This window comes from Anas platyrhynchos, chromosome 3 (assembly GCF_047663525.1).
Source record: "Anas platyrhynchos isolate ZD024472 breed Pekin duck chromosome 3, IASCAAS_PekinDuck_T2T, whole genome shotgun sequence".
Taxonomy (NCBI): Eukaryota; Metazoa; Chordata; class Aves; order Anseriformes; family Anatidae; genus Anas; species Anas platyrhynchos.
The window spans coordinates 15,965,410-15,984,097 of NC_092589.1; the positions used below are offsets into that span (position 1 = coordinate 15,965,410).

Genomic DNA, 18,688 nt, shown 5'->3' on the forward strand with positions numbered 1-18,688 from the left:
GATGATTTGTGTCTAACTACTTGCATTTCAGTAAACAGACATTCCTGAAAGGCTTTCTTTCAGATACATTATATTCCTGTTCCAAAAGCCATAGAGCATACCTAAAATATTTCTTCCAGCAGTATTACTTGCGGACACCTGGCTGGTACCTCCAGTGTGGAGGGGCTTGTAAGTGTGGGGATGGTGGGCTCCTTGTAGCACAGACACCGTCCCGCTTTAGGCGGTGAGGGATGGCTAATAACGTCCACATGAGCGGGCTGCTGAGCCGCCACGACGATGAAGCCACAAGGACATCGACCTCGGAGGGCCTGGAAGAGGGCGAGGTGGAAGGAGAAACCCTCCTGATTGTGGAGTCTGAAGACCAGGCCTCGGTGGATTTATCCCATGACCAGAGCGGAGACTCGCTGAACAGCGACGAGGGCGACGCGTCCTGGATGGAGGAGATGTCCTACTACTGCGAGAAGTGCCAGAAGTGGATTCCAGCAAGTAAGGGGGCTGGTGTTGCTGTCTCTTGTTGCCCTCCCTGTATGTAGTTGACACTGCTAGGGTTGTGATTTACCGCCTGGGCATGCTGACCCAAGAGCCTGTGTCTGAGATTGGCATTCCCTGCAAGAAATGGGATTGCCTGCTCTCGTCGGTAACCAACCAAGGGGATGATTTCAGGAACGTGCACACCTTCCTGTGTGTCAGGTACTGGCTTGCTAAGGGACTTTGGCCGAGGGTCTTGGCCTTTCACTCCTCTCAGGTAAAGATAACACTTCCTGCAGAGGTTTGGGAGGAGCAGGACTTTGTAGGTAGTGCTACTTTTTTCCTTTTCCGAGTTTGTGGCTAAATCTCAGCCCTGATGATTTCCTGATAATGTGAATTGAATTCATCTTTCACAGAAGTGTGTCCAGAATGTGAATTTAGTGCAGCTTTGACAGAAGCATGTCCAGCCCTTAGCAGCTGGCTTTGGGATGCACTCGGAGCAAGCTACATCACTCGATCCTTTTGCTCTTGCTCCTTGACATATGATACATTCTGTCATTCTAATAGACTTGGCTTCCCTTTCTGATTCTACATTGTTGGATCTGTTATTAGATGCAAAACCTAGAAATTGCTAAGCACTGGTTTTTATTACCTGCTTTTGTGTGTGCTTATTATTACTTTTGTGTTTAGAAATACCAAGCTCTTCAGTTGGCATCTGCCTTGCAGCTGTATCGGAGCTGCCCTTATTGCCATCCTAGAGCTTGCCAGGAGCCTAGTGTAGAAATCTCCTCTCAAGGCATGGTTAGGGAGCACCTTGCTGTTAGTGAGTGGAGCCAGCATAGCACCATTAAGATGCTGTGCAGGTAATGGGACGCATTAACTTGAAATGTATTAATTAAAAAAAAAAAGAGAGAGATCAGAGTTAAAGGTAGTAAAGGTAACATGAGGTATCCCACCTGAGAGCACTCGATTTAACATTCCATTTGTTTAATTTTACAAAGATGTTCCTCTTTCTTGTTGCCGTGGAACAAATCCGAAGAGCAGAGAAAGCCAGTCACAGAGCAACAGTAACTAGATACAAATGGGTAAAGTAAACAAGCTGGAAAAAGAAAATGCTGTTCTCTTTGCTAATTGCTCAGTTATACATCTATCAATTGATACTTGTGAAAGTTACCAGTGAGCTCAGGCAAATAATCCCTTGCCACGCTGAGTTGCCATCTAAACATTCTGTTGAACTATCAAATCGGTTGGTTTGGCTTTCTCCAACAAACATTGGTGCAACTTTTGTAGTTGGATTCTGCAACTGACTGCAAAAGCAGAGCAGCCATACATTGCAAGTGCTTGATCCACTGTAGTGATATAATAAAAGAGATGGAATGAGTTTGGAGAAAGACCTTTCGTATGTGAATTTTGGAAATATTATATATAGGCTTAACTGTTTCCCTGTCCTGTGATTTCATTTTTTCATATTTCTTTAATGAATGTTGAGTTTAGAAGTCCTGATTCACTTGATCTTTTTTTTCCCCGTGCTCTGCTGCAGAAACAGAATTTGAGCCTTTAGCTTTGGATGTGTGGGGTTTTATAGGTGTCTCTATCCCAGTAGATCACTTTTGTTCAACTTATATTGAAGGTTAGCAAGTCAGCTGTTTTTTAAAGTAGACTGGAGAAACAGTTATTTATTGCAGTGTGTAGGTTATTCTGGGGAAGCAAGCAGGAGTGAAAAATGCAGAGGAAGTAAGGAAATGCTTTGGCTTTGTCCATGTGTTCAGATGCCCCTTTTTAATGCCTGTGGTTTTCACTTGGTCACTGCTGACTGCTGCAACTGTAAAATTGATCCATAAGTTACATCACAGCGACTTCCCAAGGAGTCTTCCCTGGAGTCTCTGGACTCCATGAAAAAATACTTCCCTGCCTGATGTTGTAGGGAATTATTTTTCCTATGAATGGACCAAAAATCTGATCTATTAATTTTAAAAATCTGCCTATTAATTTTAGGTCAACTGAGAGAACAGCTCAGCTACCTCAAAGGAGACAACTTTTTCAGATTTACTTGCTCGGATTGCTCAGAAGATGGGAAGGAGCAATTTGAACGGCTGAGATTAACGTGGCAACAAGTAAGTCGAATGTTTGTGCCAGGAGAATAACCACAGGACTTTCTAAAATTGTTGTTTGTTGTGTATGTACTACCTAGAAAAGGAGGACTGGGTATAGATGACAAAGAACCGTATACATGAACTTCAGAAATTAATTAGCTAGGGATTGCCTGCAGATTAGAACTTGAGCATTTGGCAAGTAAATTGAAATATAATCACACAAACCACATTCCTCATTTTTCTTTTTTTTTTTTTTTTTCTTTTCCCTCATTCATGTTGCTCATGAATTTCATGGCTTCGGGCAAGTTTGGAGAAGCAAATTTTAATTTGGCTGCGAGGCATGAAGAGCTTTTTTTATATATACGAACAAATGTAAAACTTGTGAGGTAGCAACACACAAACAGAGAGCTTGCCAGCTCCCTGAATGCAGAGCTCTGGCTTGGCTGCCTGCTTGCTAGCAGTAGTCCTTGTGGAATTCTGCTGTTTCAGTCACTTTACTCTGCATTATGCAGTAACCGCTGCAGGGGTAGATCGATGCACAATATCTTGTTCTGAGCAGGAGGCTGGTTTAGTTTGAGGAGGGGCAGGCAGTGCTGAGCACTTCTGCAGAAAGTGGATTTGGTCAAGCAGGAACTGCTGCCTGAAGTGCTTCCAGGTGCCAAACACTGGGCAGGGGGGGCAAGACATCTTTTTGTCCTTTGGGACACTGGTAGTTCACCGCCTCATAACAGTTCATTTAAAACATTAGTTGTAACTTCTGCTGTGCTTTCTGGTGGTGCCCAGGGCAGGGCTGGGAAAGGTTAGAGGAGCTGTCTGTGGTTGGCAGAGTGGTGGAGTTTCAGCAGATTACAGACCTGGGAAGCAAAGGCTGCTAGTGTTAGGCTCAGCTCTGTGCAGAAGATTGGAAGGAGAGTGGCATGGGCAAGAGAAAGACAGGATCTAAACTGGTGAAGAAGAAGGTCTCCCTAGACCTCCAGCAGCCAGAGCTGCTGCTTCTGAGTACAACAGATTGAAGGAAGTGGTAAAATTGATCTGTCTGAAGCAGGAAAAATGTGGACAGTGATTTCTGATTTTTTTTTTCAGACTATGTGACCTCAACAGATCCTTATGGCCAGTTGTAAAGATATATATATATACACACACACACATATATATATTTAAAGTTCTGAAGAACTGTCCCACCTAACTTTATCAATACGAAATTCTAGAGAAATAGTACACTAAGAGGGCTTGTGAGCCAGAAATAGAGTATAGGGGACATTAAGGCTGTCTATTTCTTAATTTTGTCAATTTTCTTCATAATTTCTTAATCTTGGTGTTTTCAGTGATGTATTTTCAAAAGCAGCTGCCCACTGCTAGGAGACCACCTCTGTTTAAAAACAACAACAAACAAACAAGACAACCCCCAACAACAAAAACAAGACTTCAAACCTCTGTGGCAGTGAACAATATGTCCCCTTTAGAAGTAGTGTCCAGTCAAGGCTGTGGGATTGTTAAAGACGATCGCAGCCTAGCTTTATGATTTTAGTTGCATTCAAATGCATTCATTAAATATATTTAACCGCTGGTCACCTGGGGTTTACTTAGAAAGAGGAGTGTTATTTTTCAAACCTGTCCTGTAGTAGTTTATACTGAATTTGGTTATGAAGCGTGTAGAAGATCTGTAAAAGTACCATTTAATGAAAATGGTATGGTGACAAACTTAATTCTTTCATACCAAGACTGAGTAATAAATGCCATGTAGCTTTACCTAGTTTAACCTCTGTTCAATTTGAAATGCAGCAGCAAGTATCTAGAAAGACTGTGGTGACAATGTGTCTGATGGATAAGGTGGTGGGATTACTTGTCACAGATTTTTTTTTTCTTTCTGAAAGACTTTTTTCATACTTCCACCCTACATTCAGATCCCAGTTGTGATATAATTCATTTATACTGCCCAGTGCAAAAGTTTGCCTCGTCGTAAACCTGCCTAGTTAGGCTGCTTTTATTCCCCTGGGATGGAGCAATCTCAGAAAAACGGCAGAACGTGCATCTAACAATAGGAAAATTAGAAAGGGCACCATGAAAGCAGGACAAAGACGGATTGCAGAAATTGCTTCAGATGTTGCAAAAATAAGAAATTTACGAGACAGCAGAGATTTGGGTGCGTATGACATCACGTGGCTGGGTGACAGCTCACCAGCTGAAGCAGAAAAGATGCACTGGTATCCACCTCTTTCTCTTCCAGGTCGTTATGCTGGCAATGTACAATTTGTCCCTGGAAGGAACCGGCCGGCAAGGATACTTCAGGTGGAAAGAAGACATTTGTGCTTTCATTGAGAAACACTGGAATTTCTTGTTAGGAAACAGGTAAAGACATGATGTTTCCCCAAGGCTCTGTTTGCTGAGCAAAATGAATTAAAACTGGACAAGAATCCTGTTCAATTCAGTGATGTCTGCTGAGCCTGCTGTCTTTTGAGACCTGCTTGGCTCTGATCAGATTCAGATGAAGCGATTGCTGCCTTGCCTGGACTAGCTGCTGGTGGGGCAGGGACAGCTGACCAATCTGTGTCCCAGTTCAAGAACTGCTACGCTTTACATCCTTGGCATATTAAGCAGCATCTTACCTAGATGTTCCAAGCCCTGATCTGGGGTGCTTGATGTTAATCCCCCGTGTTTGAGGGACATGACTGTAAGTTGCCTAGCCCAAGTGCTGAAATGTTGGCCAGTGGGGGTGTGCAAAGGCAAGAAGGAATCCTGAGAGCCGGTGCAAATATGGTTTGAGACTCTATACCACGAACCTGATTCTCCCATATTCAAGGGAGTATCTCAATTACTGGCCACGAGCCATTTTTAAATATTTTTAAATATCTTAATTTCTTTCTTTCCTAAATGATGTTTACATTAGCCCCATGATAAGTTCTTAGAAGACCAGGAAGTGCTCAGATGCCCACTGTAGCACACTGCCCTGGGAAGTGAAGGGCTTAAATGCAGCTCCGTGCCTCCAAGTGGCCAAAAGTGCGATTCAAAAGCAGTTCAGTGAGGGCTGATGCAGGTATGCTGATTAATGGGGATCCTCTTTGCTGTGCTACAGGAGAGGTTTTATGACAGAAAACTCCAAGACAGGTCTTGAATAGAGCTCATGCTTTTATGTCTGTGGGACAGGCATAGGCTTTCCTCTGTTCCCTGAAATTTCTGCAGCTCAGTTGTCCTCAGTGATTTCTCAGGCCCTGGCTCTCCTTCTCTGCAGCGCCTGGCACAGCTGCAGCTATGGAGAGCAGAGCCATTGAATCCCAGTGCCCCCTGTGAATTCAGCCTTCAGGATTCTGTCCCACAGCTTTGGGAGCAGGCTTTGCTGAATGTGTTGAAATCTCAAAGTCGCCAAAGCAGATGTCTAAATTAAGTTTCTCTTTCCTTTTACGTGAAGTGAAACCTTTATTACTGCCTTTCCCTTACCTCTCCCATCCTGTGTACCCAGAGTCCTGTTTGCTGTCTTCAGTAAGGGAACACGTCCCTGTAATGTCAGGTCAACACGGCTGTCACTAGGATCCTGTTCACATTTTGCTGTAGATAAGTGATTGATTTCAGAAGGCTATGGCTAGCTAAGGTAGGAACCAGAGTGTTTGAATGATTGGGGTGCTAGTGGCAGTGTTCTTTGTAGGCTGAGCGTGTTGTGACCTCCTCGAGGCTTCAGGATGAAGGTGTAGCTGGTGAGTGGGGACCTAACACATTTTTTTTATCTCCCACTGTAGGAAAAAGACCTCGACATGGTGGAGCACAGTTGCTGGCTGTCTCTCTGTGGGGAGCCCCTTGTTCTTCCGCTCAGGGGCCCAGGAATTTGGAGAACCAGGGTGGTGGAAACTGGTTCATAATAAACCTCCAACAATGAAGCCTGAAGGAGAGAAGCTGTCTGCATCTGCACTAAAGGCAAAAGGTAACTCTTGCCCAAATGGTGTTTAGGTTCCCAGCTGGGCCAGAGCTGGAAGGCATGACAAAAGTTTACTTAAAACGAGGTGTTCCTGTGCATGGACAGTTACAGGGCAGGATTTTTGTCTTAGTTTTGCTCTGCTGGAATGGCTGATTTAAGAGGACTATGTTGCGTGCACTGTAGTATGAGCAGCCTTTTATATTTCATTTCAGTGCCTTTTTGCATTGTGCTAACTGATTGTAAGGCTTTTGAGATTTCTGCATTTTTTTGCAGCTGAAATATGTTGTTCTTCTGTTCCTCTTTACCCCGGGGAATGTTTTTTTTTCTTTCTTTCTTTTGTCCACATTGGATGCAAATTCCCTTCTGTGCAGAGGAGCAGAATTGAGTTTTAAGTGAGGCTTTAGTGGTGCATTAACTTTATGCTGCATGCCTTGGAATGAATTCCTTGTGTATTTTGAGAATACATCTTCTAAAATTTCCAGCCAATCTGTCCTTATGACCATAAGCACATATACAGTGACTGCAGGAGCTCGGTGTCTGTTAGAATAAGCAAGCTACTTCTTTAGCAGCTTCAAAGCCACCTCTGGATCCCATCATTACCGTGGAAGGCCTCAGGAAACGAGTGAGCCGCAATCCGGTGGAATCAGCCATGGAGCTGAAGGAGAAGAGATCTCGCACTCAGGAAGCCAAGGATATTCGGCGAGCCCAGAAGGAGGCGGCTGGCTTCCTGGACCGCAGCACCTCCTCCACTCCTGTTAAATTCAGCAGCCGAGGCCGTCGTCCCGATATCGTCCTTGAGAAAGGCGAGGTGATTGACTTCTCCTCCTTGAGCTCTTCAGATCGCACGCCTCTGACAAGCCCTTCTCCTTCCCCATCTCTGGACTTCTCTGCTCCCGGCACTCCAGCCTCGCATTCAGCTACTCCCAGCCTTCTCTCTGAAGCAGATCTCATCCCAGACGTCATGCCGCCACAGGCTCTGTTTCATGGTAAGAGATGCTATGGTTTTGGTTTAATAATAAGCCACACGTAGTTATCAAGGAAAACATCTAATTAAAAAAGAAACTTCCAGTGAGCTGCAGGATATTTTCAAGATGGAAAGTAACTGGTTAAATTCTGTTGGTCTTGGTTGCATTGAAGTCTTAAATAGGTTTTCACAGTTGTAGTCACAGTTTCTGAGACCAGAAGGAACCACCATTGTCTTCTGAGGCATCCTGAATACCCAGTGGGTAGAAGATGTCACCTAGCAACATCATCCATTAACATCCAATTAACAGATCATAAATTTTGGTCAGGTTGCAAAGCAGAAACGCAAGGCTGGTAGTTCTTCAAGGGGTCAGACCTTGTTCTAATTAAGAAAACAGAGAGTAAAACAGTTCTTGTTGGACATGCTCTGCAGAGGGTCAAATGCTGTCCTTTTGTACTACCTCATTGTTGTTCCCTGATTTTAAACTGAACTTCTTCAGGGTATGCTAGCTAAAGACAGAGCTTGATCATTTGATCCCCAATCTTCAGGAATTTTCAACAATTTAGTGTTTATCAAAGAGCATGAGCTCACAGCCCAGGATGCAGTGTTTTTTTGGATGCCAAAGGCAGGAGACCTTAGGAAAAGGATTGATTCTGTGTCCTGAAATAGGACCCCTTAACGCATCCCCTGTCCAAACTCTGGAGGCCCAAAAGTAAATAGAAAATAAAGCGTGTTGGGTAAATCCACGTTAGTTCTCCTTAGCAGAAAAGTCTTTCAGGAACCCCCTTTGAAATGGGACATTGTTTATGTTTTTTTTTCCTGTATTTTTTTGATCTGTTGAACAGATGATGAGGAGATGGAAGGGGATGGAGTCATAGACCCGGGAATAGAGTACGTTCCCCCTCCCAGTGGGGCTGCTGGTGCTGGCACTGTGATAGCAGGCAGGAAAAAAGTGAAGACAGCTGAGCAGATCAAGCAAGAGGTGGAGAGTGAAGAGGAAAAAACGGAAAGGATGGAAGGTGACAGTGAGGATCCTGAAGAGTCAAACGCATCGCTGCAGGTGAGGGGGCGAGACAAGAGGAAACCACAGGTGGAGAAAGATGCTAAACCCCGAGCTCCCAAGCATACCTCTGTTAGTATTTATGAGGAAAAGCTGCTGCTGAAGAGGTTGGAAGCCTGCCCCAATGCCATGAGCATGACCCCAGAGGCCCGGAGACTGAGGCGCAAGCTGATAGTGAGGCAGGCCAAGAGGGAAAGAGGGCTGCCACTCTTTGACCTGGACCAGGTCGTGAATGCTGCGCTGCTCTTGGTTGATGGGATTTATGGAGCCAAAGAAGGAGGAGTTTCCAGGTCTCCAGAAGGGCAAGCAACATACAGAACTACTAGTCAGGACTTCAGGATCTTGGACAGATACCAGGTGAGTGTCATCAAATTTAAGTGGGTTTTTGACACTGGTTATTTTAGAGCTCTTGCTGCAGAGAACAGCACCACTGTGGGGATACCATGAACATGAAAAGAATTATGTGAACAAGGCTCATTTTGACTTGGGGCTCTGTCCCCACTAATTATCTCACCAGCCCCTTTCTTCTCAGGCAGTGTTCAAGCAGAACAACTTTCTGTCAGTATAAGCACCACAAATGTTTATGTATTTGTATTCCACCCCTGCACAAATGTTGATGGTGGAGGCCTGGAAGTACCTAACTGCTCTTTCATGCCATGTGGGAGAGGAGTTGCCTGCAGTGCTTTGCTGAGCAGTATGTGCAGCTCATAGCATTGGGTGCTGAACCTGAGAGTGCACTGCAGAGTCCTCCGAGGTAGGACTGTCATCCTGTGGGTTCAGATCACCCTGTTATGGGGAAAGGCCCTTATTCTTTCTCTGTTGATGTGCTTCCCTTGTGTTAAGTCATTGACTACTTTTCCTGATGTGTTCTGGATATTTTTTGTACAGACGATGCTGCCTGCCATGAAGGGATATCGACAACAGACAACGAAGTTTCTGTACCGATTGGTAGGCTCAGAAGACCTGCTGACAGACCACAGCATTGTCAGCCCTTACACATCCCGTGTCCTGAAACCTTATATCAGGTACGGATGGGCAGAGGTTGAACTTGCTCTTGGCCTGGGAAGCAGCAGCCCACATTTCTTGGGCAGTGATCGAAGTATCTTTGTGGGAGGGGACGCTTTGCTTTTGGGCAGTGATCCTTGCAGCAGGGAGGAGAATCTTGAAGAGACAACAGGGCAGAGGAGTCACCATAGTCACTGAATGCAAGGTGCACCTGCTTTTAGGGCAAGCCTGTAACACCCTTGGTCCTGCTGTTCAGACAGGCTGGCTCGATGTGCTGTGGATCCAGGAAGTGTCCTCACCTCTGGCACGAGGCTGTTTTTGCTGAGCTGGGTGCTGTTTTCCCACATGAATGGAAGACTTCTTTTGTTCCAAGTTGAGCATGTCAGAAAATATTTCATGGGCAGTGCCCGTTCAGCTGCAGTAGCATTTATTTTTGCTCACTCACCTTCTGTGTTTGCTTTCCATGTTAACTGGCAGGCGTGACTATGAGACAAAGCCCCCAAAACTCAGGCTGCTGGCAGAAATCCGGGCGTATCCACACAGGAATAATCCTCACTGGAAGGCTGAGCCAGAAGCACCTGTTGATTACTGCTATGTTCGCCCTAATCACATCCCCACTATAAACTCCATGTGCCACGAATTCTTCTGGCCTGGTAAGATTCCTTCTGTGCTGGGTTTTCTAAGAAGAAAGTGGTTTTGTTCAGAAAAAAAAAAAAATCTTTGGCCAAATGTGTCTTCAGTTGGTGTCTGGCTCAGTTCTTAGAAAACCATTATCTGATGTCATAGGAATGTAGTTGAGATGGAGACATGAGTTTGGTGTCTTTTGTTTTCTGAGATCATTTAGAACTGGGCAATTAGGCCCTAATTAGCACAGCACTTAAAGAAACAGGTCGTTTTGGGTAACACCATCGATGCCAATAGAAATAGACAGTTAGTAAAATCAAACATCCAGCAGAATCCAGCTTGGGGTGGGGGCTTGATGTACACAAACTGCTTTATGCCAGAGATCTAATGCTCATTGGAGTGAAATCTGGGAATTGCTAACTACTGTAAGCTTCGCTATGGTGTTCTTTATTTCTTCAAGCCTCAGTATTGGCAGTGTATGGGAGAAGTTGGGTGTTGATTTTCATGAACCATCTCTTTAATTGTAAGATCCCTGGGACAGTGGCTGCCCTTTGCGGGGCGGGATTGGGGCCACAGTTATGTGACTGTTGTCTCAAATTCTCATGAAATAAGAATTGTAACGTTCATCTAATGCCTGGATCAGCTTCTGATCAGCAGTCAGCACTGCAGACTAATTTAGAAAGCCCCGTGTAAACAGTCCACACCTTTATTCCAAGTAACTGTTTACTTTACATTTTGATTTGCAGATAGTGATTCAACGTTGTTTGTAGTTCAGCAGTGCTCGTAAGCTGCAGTCAGGATCAGAGCTATTTGTGCCACTTACTGTCCAAATTGTACAATCCGGGGGTAGATAGCTTGGCATAGATAGCTTCACAAGCTGTTTTGGAGCTCGTGAGACACTCTGCAATCCTGACAGAGGCTGAACCCCTTTGTCATAGACTCTCCTCTTCTGATAATGCATTTGAAGTTCTGGCCAAGTTGCTTTGCACCTTCATTAAGTTCTTCAGGACTCACCCAGTTTTATTTAACATAAGGAGCGTGGGTGTGTTCCACCCTCCTATGGGCTGTGCATCATTAAATCAGAGAGCTGACACTCCCAGCAGCCTCCAAACAGGAATCAAAATTTCTTCCATGGTGTACATTTTCTGGGGCTGGGATAATAGGATTATTGTACCTTGGTCTGTTTTATTAGGAGAGAGAAATGAGGATGTGATACTTCAGGAGATAAAACGTGGTGTCTGCGTGGACACAAAGGGTTTAACTTCACGGTGTAATTGCTGGAGTGGTGTTGGGGTGGGATACGCGCCCAGTCGTGTCCTAGTAGTGATGCTGTCTTGTTGGCTGAGTTCTTGGGCACTTCACAAGGTGCTGTGAGTCCAGGCTTTAGTTATTACACCTCCCCAAATCCTTCCTGTCAGAGCTTTTCTTGTTCCTCCCACGGCAGAAACAAGCTCGCAGGTAGTAACCGCAAATGAGCTGACACGAAGCGAGATTCCTCTCACGGTATCCGGAGCCTTCGTGTCCTAACGGGAAACATCTCCTGAGCAAACAAGTGGCGAACCCTACTGAGCTAAGCACCTTCCTGCAGGAATAGCTGCGTGCTGAGGGGACGGCACCGCTTCATCAACCATGCCAGAGCGCTCAGGGCAATGTAGTGCTCCTGTACAGACACGCTGTAAGGCACTTCACAGTCAATTGCAGCCTTGAGATAATTAACGCTGCTCCCTATTGCCAATCAATTCCTCCCACGTCTTACCCCACCCTGCTCACTCTCGAGCAAGAAAATAATTCACCCGCTTCTCTCTGCCTAGCGCTTTATGAGGTCTTGCATCTCATCAAGAGTGATAAACATTGCTGGAAAACATCCTCTGCTGTTTTCTTACCCCACGTTCCAAATATATCTGTGATCGCCAGTTTGAGGCTGAAACTAGCATTTATGGCGTGACTGCCGTGTGTTGCACTTCGCTTAGGGCCTGGCTACACAGCCAAATTACCAAGCAGGCTTCGGTGCTGTGAGCTAAGCTGCTTGGCCCTAACATGCTGCGTAGATGTTCTTAGGCTGCGAGAGCAGTGTGGTTAGGCAGGGTAACAAACTCCGCTCAGAAGTCACTGACTTCAGGTGTTTCTCTCCAGCCTCTGACTCATAGAAGCACCGCTGGCAGAGAGGCTGTTTCAGACCCCAGATTAGAGAATTTGCGTGCTAAAAGCAAACATTTTGATAGCGTTGAAAGCTGTGGCCGGGTTCACAGTGTAGCTCACAAAACAGCTCAGTACAGGTAACGGAGGAAGCAGGAGGAGAGGCCAGGGAGAGAAAAAGACGAGAACTCTCGGCAGGTAACACTGAAAAAGCTGAAACCCCATTTCAGGTCTGCTGCACCCGGAGAGAGTTTGCAGGAGGAAGAGGATGGAGTAGCTGATACACTGCATTGCCCCCGTGCTTGTCTGCAGGCAGATCCTTCAGTGTTTGCAGAGTGGAGCGGTGATGGTGTGTGCCAGCCTGCTGCTGGCCTGGCCCTTTTCCTCCAGTGGTTCCGTAGCCCTTAGAGCCCCAGGCAAGGGGCACAAACTGACTGGGACCCAATCCAGCAAACATTTGCACATGCAAGTGACTTTACCCATATGCATGTCTAGAACTGGATTCTTAACAGTCTGCTGATATGGCTCAGCATACAAACTAAGGAGAGATTAGCTGGCTGCTGACATGGTGACACACACACACACATATACATATATATATATATATATATATATATATGTATGTATAAACCATTTGTTTGTTTTGGTTTGGGTTTTATCCGTAGGTCATTCAGAAGGAAGTTGGCTTTAATGTCTCTTCTCCACGAGTAAAGGAGTCTTTTCCCCGTTGTGTGTGCTATGCTAACGTGTGCACCTATTGACATCAGTGCCAAAAGTCTCATTTTTGTCTAAGGGCTTGGTTGAAGCATCTGTCAGTCACAGAGTTTTGAAATAAGGCAAAAGGAAGAAATCAAGTGTTTACGAAAGGGCTTAATAATCTGAATTTCCATGGAAGTATGACACAATGTAGTCTGCTTTCTGCTTGGTTTGCAGTGCTTTCAACTGTTATCTCTTTCTTTGTAGGAATTGATTTGTCAGAATGCCTGCAGTACCCAGACTTCAGTGTCGTCGTCCTTTACAAAAAAGTTATTATTGCCTTTGGCTTCATGGTGCCAGATGTGAAATACAATGAAGCTTACATCTCTTTTCTGTTTGTTCACCCTGAGTGGAGGAGAGCTGGAATTGCAACCTTCATGATTTATCATCTTATTCAGGTAATGAAAAAATCCCATGTCTCTGCTGAATTACTAGCTCCCCCTCCTTCCCTGTGTGCACATGCGTGTGTTGGAGAGGAGGTAGTGTTGTGTTCCTCTCTTTGGTCTCTTTCTCCTTGCCCTTTATTTACTCACATAGCAGCACAAATTGTCCACTGTCAGCAGCCCATGTGGATGTTTTTGGGGGGATTGCTTCAAAAGCAGAAACTGAAGTGTGTTTAGAAGAGTAACGGCACTGGTCAGGCCCTCGGAATTAGTGAGATGCTATGGACTTTGTCTCGGGATTAATTTTGCATTCTCCAATGGTCAATAGTTCACATAATAGTAATACTGTAAATTTGGGGTTTGAAGGGAACAAATTGGTAACAGTGATAATAGTTCGGTTAGAATATATGGTAGCTTTCCTTATCTACACCTGGAAGCTTATTCTGGGACCGATGCAGTTGCCTAAAATCTCTTACTGATTTTAATCATTCTCGTCCACTTCTCAAACGCACTGGTTCAAATGCAGCAGAGTTGAAGTGTTTGCAGCCTCATTCGGATTTGTTCAGACTGGCTTGTACTGGGCTTGGTTGCACAGGGACACTTGGGAAAATTAATCTGAGCTAACTAAAGGAGTAGTGTTAGAGTAGTTAAACTTCATTAAACCACTGAATGGATGCTGTTTTTCAGGTGGCCTTCATTCCATTTACTTCCTTGGATTAAGTTGCACAAATCTGAGTAAGGATGCAGGCAGATGTCCTTTTCTAGAGCCCAACTGTGCCTCCTCAGGACCCACTTTAGCACTCCCTGAGCTCTCCTGGCAGAGCTGCTGGTGTGAAAGATTCCCCAACTTGTTTTAGTTGAGATGAGCTGTACTAGCAACAACTCTCAATTGAAACTGTTTTTACTTGTACTCATTTGGCTAAAGAGAGATAGGGAGTGCTGGCAGGTCCTTGGGAACAGTGATCTGTACCTTAGAAAAGCAGTTCCCACCAAGAGCAACTCCTCTTGGCCACCTGAGGGTAATTCTTCTACCAACACAGCTTTCTGCAGTGCCCACCTCTCGCTGGTTACTAGCCTGTGCCAACATGCAGAGCAATCTGTTTTACATTCACCTCTTGCATTTCCTGAGCCTCTCTGTGTGAAGTGTTTGAGTAAATTGCCCTCAACCGTAGTCAGTTGATGTGAGATGTCAACACCTACAAACAACAGGCCCAGAGATGAGCCAGCGTTTGCAGGGATGCAGCTGCTGGACTCCTGTCTCTCCAGCAGGACTGGGATGCGTTTGCAAGTCAGCTGTGGGGAATCACCACAGCTTTTTGTAGGACCTATGACACCAATTAACCTGTTCCTGCTTTCAGGAGCACGTGGAGAACAGCCAGGCAGGTCTGAGGCTGATGAGACTCGCTAGCAGTGAGAGATCACCGTTGTACGTTCGGCTCATGTTAGATTTATTTTTCCACTGCTGCATGTCAGTGGTAGATGGCGGACACTCGTGTAGAAGTGGTGACAGTGCCCTTCTCTCCCTCTACTGCCAGGCTGTGTGTGCTGCTTCGCAGCCTACCCGTGCTGATACCAGGGTCTGCTCTCTGTAGCTGAGGCCACCTTAATATCCTTTGGATGAAGGGTAACTCCGTCTCTCTGCTGAAGATAAAGATCAGTGTGCTTAGGTTGGGGGTGAATTCTTGGGGAGAGCATAATCTAACAAAAAATGTTTTGATGGAAGTGGTGAGGACCAAACTGCATCTTCTTAATAAGATGAATTCCAACCTCCTTTTCCCCAAAATGGCTCCTCATTATTTCACTTTTTTTTTTTTTTCTTAAATCCCTGTGAGACCTTTTCCCTTCGAGTGATCTGCCACGTAGATTTCCTAAAGGGTGTTACTATTGCCATTTAGAGTTACCATACGTGCAATATACAGAGAATGCTACTAAAGCACTAGATGAAAGCAAGAAAACAATACTTTATTATTATATTATAGTTTTATCAAAGATAAAGCTGCCCCTATAATCTCGGATCTTTACGGGAACTTCAGCGATGCCATTTGCTGTCTGAACTCCCTTGCCTTCTCGGGAGGCGAGTGCTGTGCCCTGAAGGATGGGAGAGGAGCTGGGTGGGATGCAGAGGAATTCCAGTGTGACAGCCCAGAGGTGGTGCGGTGCTGCAGCATGGTCCCAGAGAGTTCAGCTCTGTTTGCTGATGGGGAGGAGCACAGCGCCTGATCCTTTGGCATGTTTTGTCTTCAGGCCGTTGTTATTAAGTATTTGAGATTAGTGCTGTATGCTGGGATTATTTATAATGAACAATTGCTTAGACTTTGACAATGGAAAGCTGAGATATTGTAATCCAAAGCCTTGTTTTTATTGTCAGAGGGTCCCCATTTCTCAGAAACAGAGGCTCTGAGGAACAGTAGCTGGCCTCCCTTCACGTTTCACCTGGTGCTATATGTGGTAACTTCTGTGTTGAGACCTGCGATTTTCTCACGTTTCCTCAGTAACTTAAATACCAGACCTGATGAATCTCTTCACCTCCGCATTCCCCCAGAGGCTTTCTCATTCTCTTGCTGTGATACCGTTTTTTTTTTTCCTTTTCCTCCCTTGGCAGACCTGCATGGGCAAAGACGTAACCCTTCACGTCTCTGCAAGCAACCCTGCTATGCTGCTCTACCAAAAATTTGGATTTAAGACTGAAGAATACATTTTGGATTTTTATGACAAGTATTATCCCTTGGACAGCAAGGAGTGCAAGCACGCGTTCTTCCTCAGACTGCGGCGCTGATCTGCCCGAGCTGCTGGGGAGGATGTGCGGGAAGCCCAGCCTGTCGAGCATGGCCTTCAGCAGAGGATGTTGGCTGTCACGTGAGAGCTGGACCACACCTATGCCTTTTTCCCTAGGACTTCTAACATCAGCAGTGCTGGATTGCGTGCTGAAAATGCAATCCAAGGGGATTGATTCATGCTCTCCAAGGGAGAGGCCTGGAAATGCCAACTGGCACATGCTGAAGCCACTGGAAGACTGACGTTCTTATGGGGAGCTTTTCTGACACTGTCACTTTGGAGAGAGAGCCCCACTGATTTAAAATAAAAAACAACAAAAAAACCCTGTTCATTTCAGAGGGGCCCCATGGATTTCAAATTTTGAAACCTATCCAAAGTTGCAGGAGTTTTTGTTTCTGTTTTTGTTTATGGAAAATGAACATCTAAACTTAAATCATCCGCAGTGTTTCTGTGATTTGATTGCTCTGTTAGGAACGGTGTCTTGAATTCATGAAGGGGAATGCAATATTGGTGCATTTATCTGGATGCTGACTTTAGGAAAGCTCTACACGGGCCAGAACAGCAGTACTGGAACCATGTTTTAGGAATAATGAAGTGTGTGTGAACTCACGTAATCCCGAGTGAAGGGCTCAGAGGAGATATCTTTGTTCTGTCCCTTCCCTGCAGCCTTCCTTCCCCCCCCCTCCATTGCCCCTGTGCTCAGTGTGAAGTTCTTGTGGTGCGCAGTGTTTTGTGTTCAGGAACAAGATGTCAAGTAGGCTCGCAGCTAGGTGAGGGAGGACACAACAGCTGCCAAATCAGCTCTCTGAAATCCTGCAGCCTCTCTGCCAGTTGTTGGTGAGGCAGATCAGCCCTTTGGGCACACCTCTAACCACAGAGCCAGCCTCGCAGGCTCCAGCCAGCACCCACCTCCTCCTGCCATAGACAGAACAAAAGACGGAGGCGAGGTTTGAAACGCAGGCTCGAGTTTGTAGGAGCAACCTGTGTGCAGCTGGGAGGGGGCAGAGGGCAGAGGTGAGCCAGTGCCAGTTCTTGGAAGCATCTAGGCAGTGATTTCACAGTAATGTGAGAGAGAAAAAAAAAAAAGAAACAGCCAAGAATTTAAGAAAAAAAAAAAGTTTGTTTGCACAGTTCAGCAGCTTTTCTCTCTCCCTGTTTTTTACTGCAGAAGAGCAGCGAGTTGGCAGGTGGCTCTGCTGCCTGACTGAAGGCCAGTCAGCGCTTTCCAAACATGAACCATACCCACTGTCCCGTTCCTTTCGCATCAGCTCTTCATTTCGGTAGCAGCAGGAAGGTGGACGTGTACGTTTTTGTGTAGCCAGGAGTTAGTGGGAGGAAAACAGAGCCCACCCAAGAGCTGTGTGCCCTAACATCCATGCCCATTTCAGCCTGCTTTATGACTACGTGAAAATTTTTGATGTTAACTGATGTTACGAGTTAGCTGTACTTGGAAAGGAGAAAAATTGTCTTTATGAATGGAATTAAAGCCCTTCCCTTGAAAAAGCCTCCCCGTAGTTGTACTGTTTGTTAAGCTGTTGTTCCATCATCTTTTTTTCATTGAAATTTAGAAAACTCACGTATGGCCAAGAGAGGATGCTTCAGTAAAGGTTACAAGGGTTGGGGAGCAAATGGCTGATCTGCAGAAACAAGAAATTGCTCTGTGGCCTTGCACGTCCACAAGGATTTATGTGGAGAGGGCTTGTCTTGTGCTCATTTGCCCCTATTTCTTGGAAAATCAGCCAGTTAACTGATCTATTATATTTCACTTTCCTGGAACTGACTATAGGCTTAAGTTTTGATTCCTTTGTGTTATTTTATGCACTCTGGGATACTGATCCTTGGTGAAAATCTGACATGGCTTTGACTTGTTCACCATGAAATCCTTCCCTGTTGATCCTTAGGGCTTTGGTGAGAAAAGGGTGTGCGTGCAGCCGTCTCAAGGGTCATTTTACTGATGGTCTGGGCAAGGACAAAGGGCCGTGACCCAAGAAGACCTTCCTAATTTGTGTGAACGAACCAAACCGTGCACTTCCCTCCTCTGTGTGCCTTGGAGACCAGCGTGAGGTTCCTTTAGCTGGGATTAGCAAACCAGCACCCACCCCACGTAATGGCACAACTACTCTGCGCTTCCTTGAGCCGCGCAGTGACTGTAGTGATGATCGCAGCTGCCAAACGTGACCTGATTTAGCCAAATAAATTTTTATTAGAGAACAGAGGGGGAACTTGACCCTTCCCTAAAAGGGTGGCAAAGCCCACTCCTTTGGAGGTGCTTGTGTGTGCTTTAAGCTTCACAACCAGGAGGCTGTCTGTTGTAGTTAGGTTTTTATTGCTTGTTATCTGCAGTGCTGGGTATGGGGATTGTTGTGAGACAGCAATGTGGTAAAACCGATGCTTTGCAGTTGCCTTTGAACGCGAATTTTCCTTCCCGAGGTGGAGTGTCGCGCCCCCCCCCAACATGGCGGCACCGTCCCCCTCAGGGCCAGGACTACAACTCCCGGCCTGCCCCGCGGCCCCTCC

At 45.6% G+C, this 18,688-nt stretch overlaps 1 protein-coding gene across 2 annotated transcripts; it reads left to right on the forward strand.

The window, feature by feature from the left end:
- Window positions 1-230: 230 nt before the first annotated feature.
- KAT14 (lysine acetyltransferase 14) lies at window positions 231-17,677 on the forward strand. 2 transcript variants are annotated; one of them, XM_013097165.5, is made up of 10 exons: window positions 231-486; window positions 2,464-2,582; window positions 4,789-4,910; window positions 6,293-6,474; window positions 7,035-7,454; window positions 8,278-8,849; window positions 9,381-9,517; window positions 9,975-10,150; window positions 13,221-13,411; window positions 15,999-17,677. In XM_013097165.5, exons 1-10 carry the CDS (start codon window positions 231-233, stop codon window positions 16,170-16,172), a joined length of 2,349 nt encoding a protein of 782 aa, XP_012952619.3. In that variant the 3' UTR covers window positions 16,173-17,677. The 2 variants fall into 2 exon arrangements, with proteins under 2 accessions (XP_012952619.3, XP_071891512.1); XM_072035411.1 differs by having other exon boundaries at window positions 7,038-7,454.
- Window positions 17,678-18,688: the final 1,011 nt, after the last annotated feature.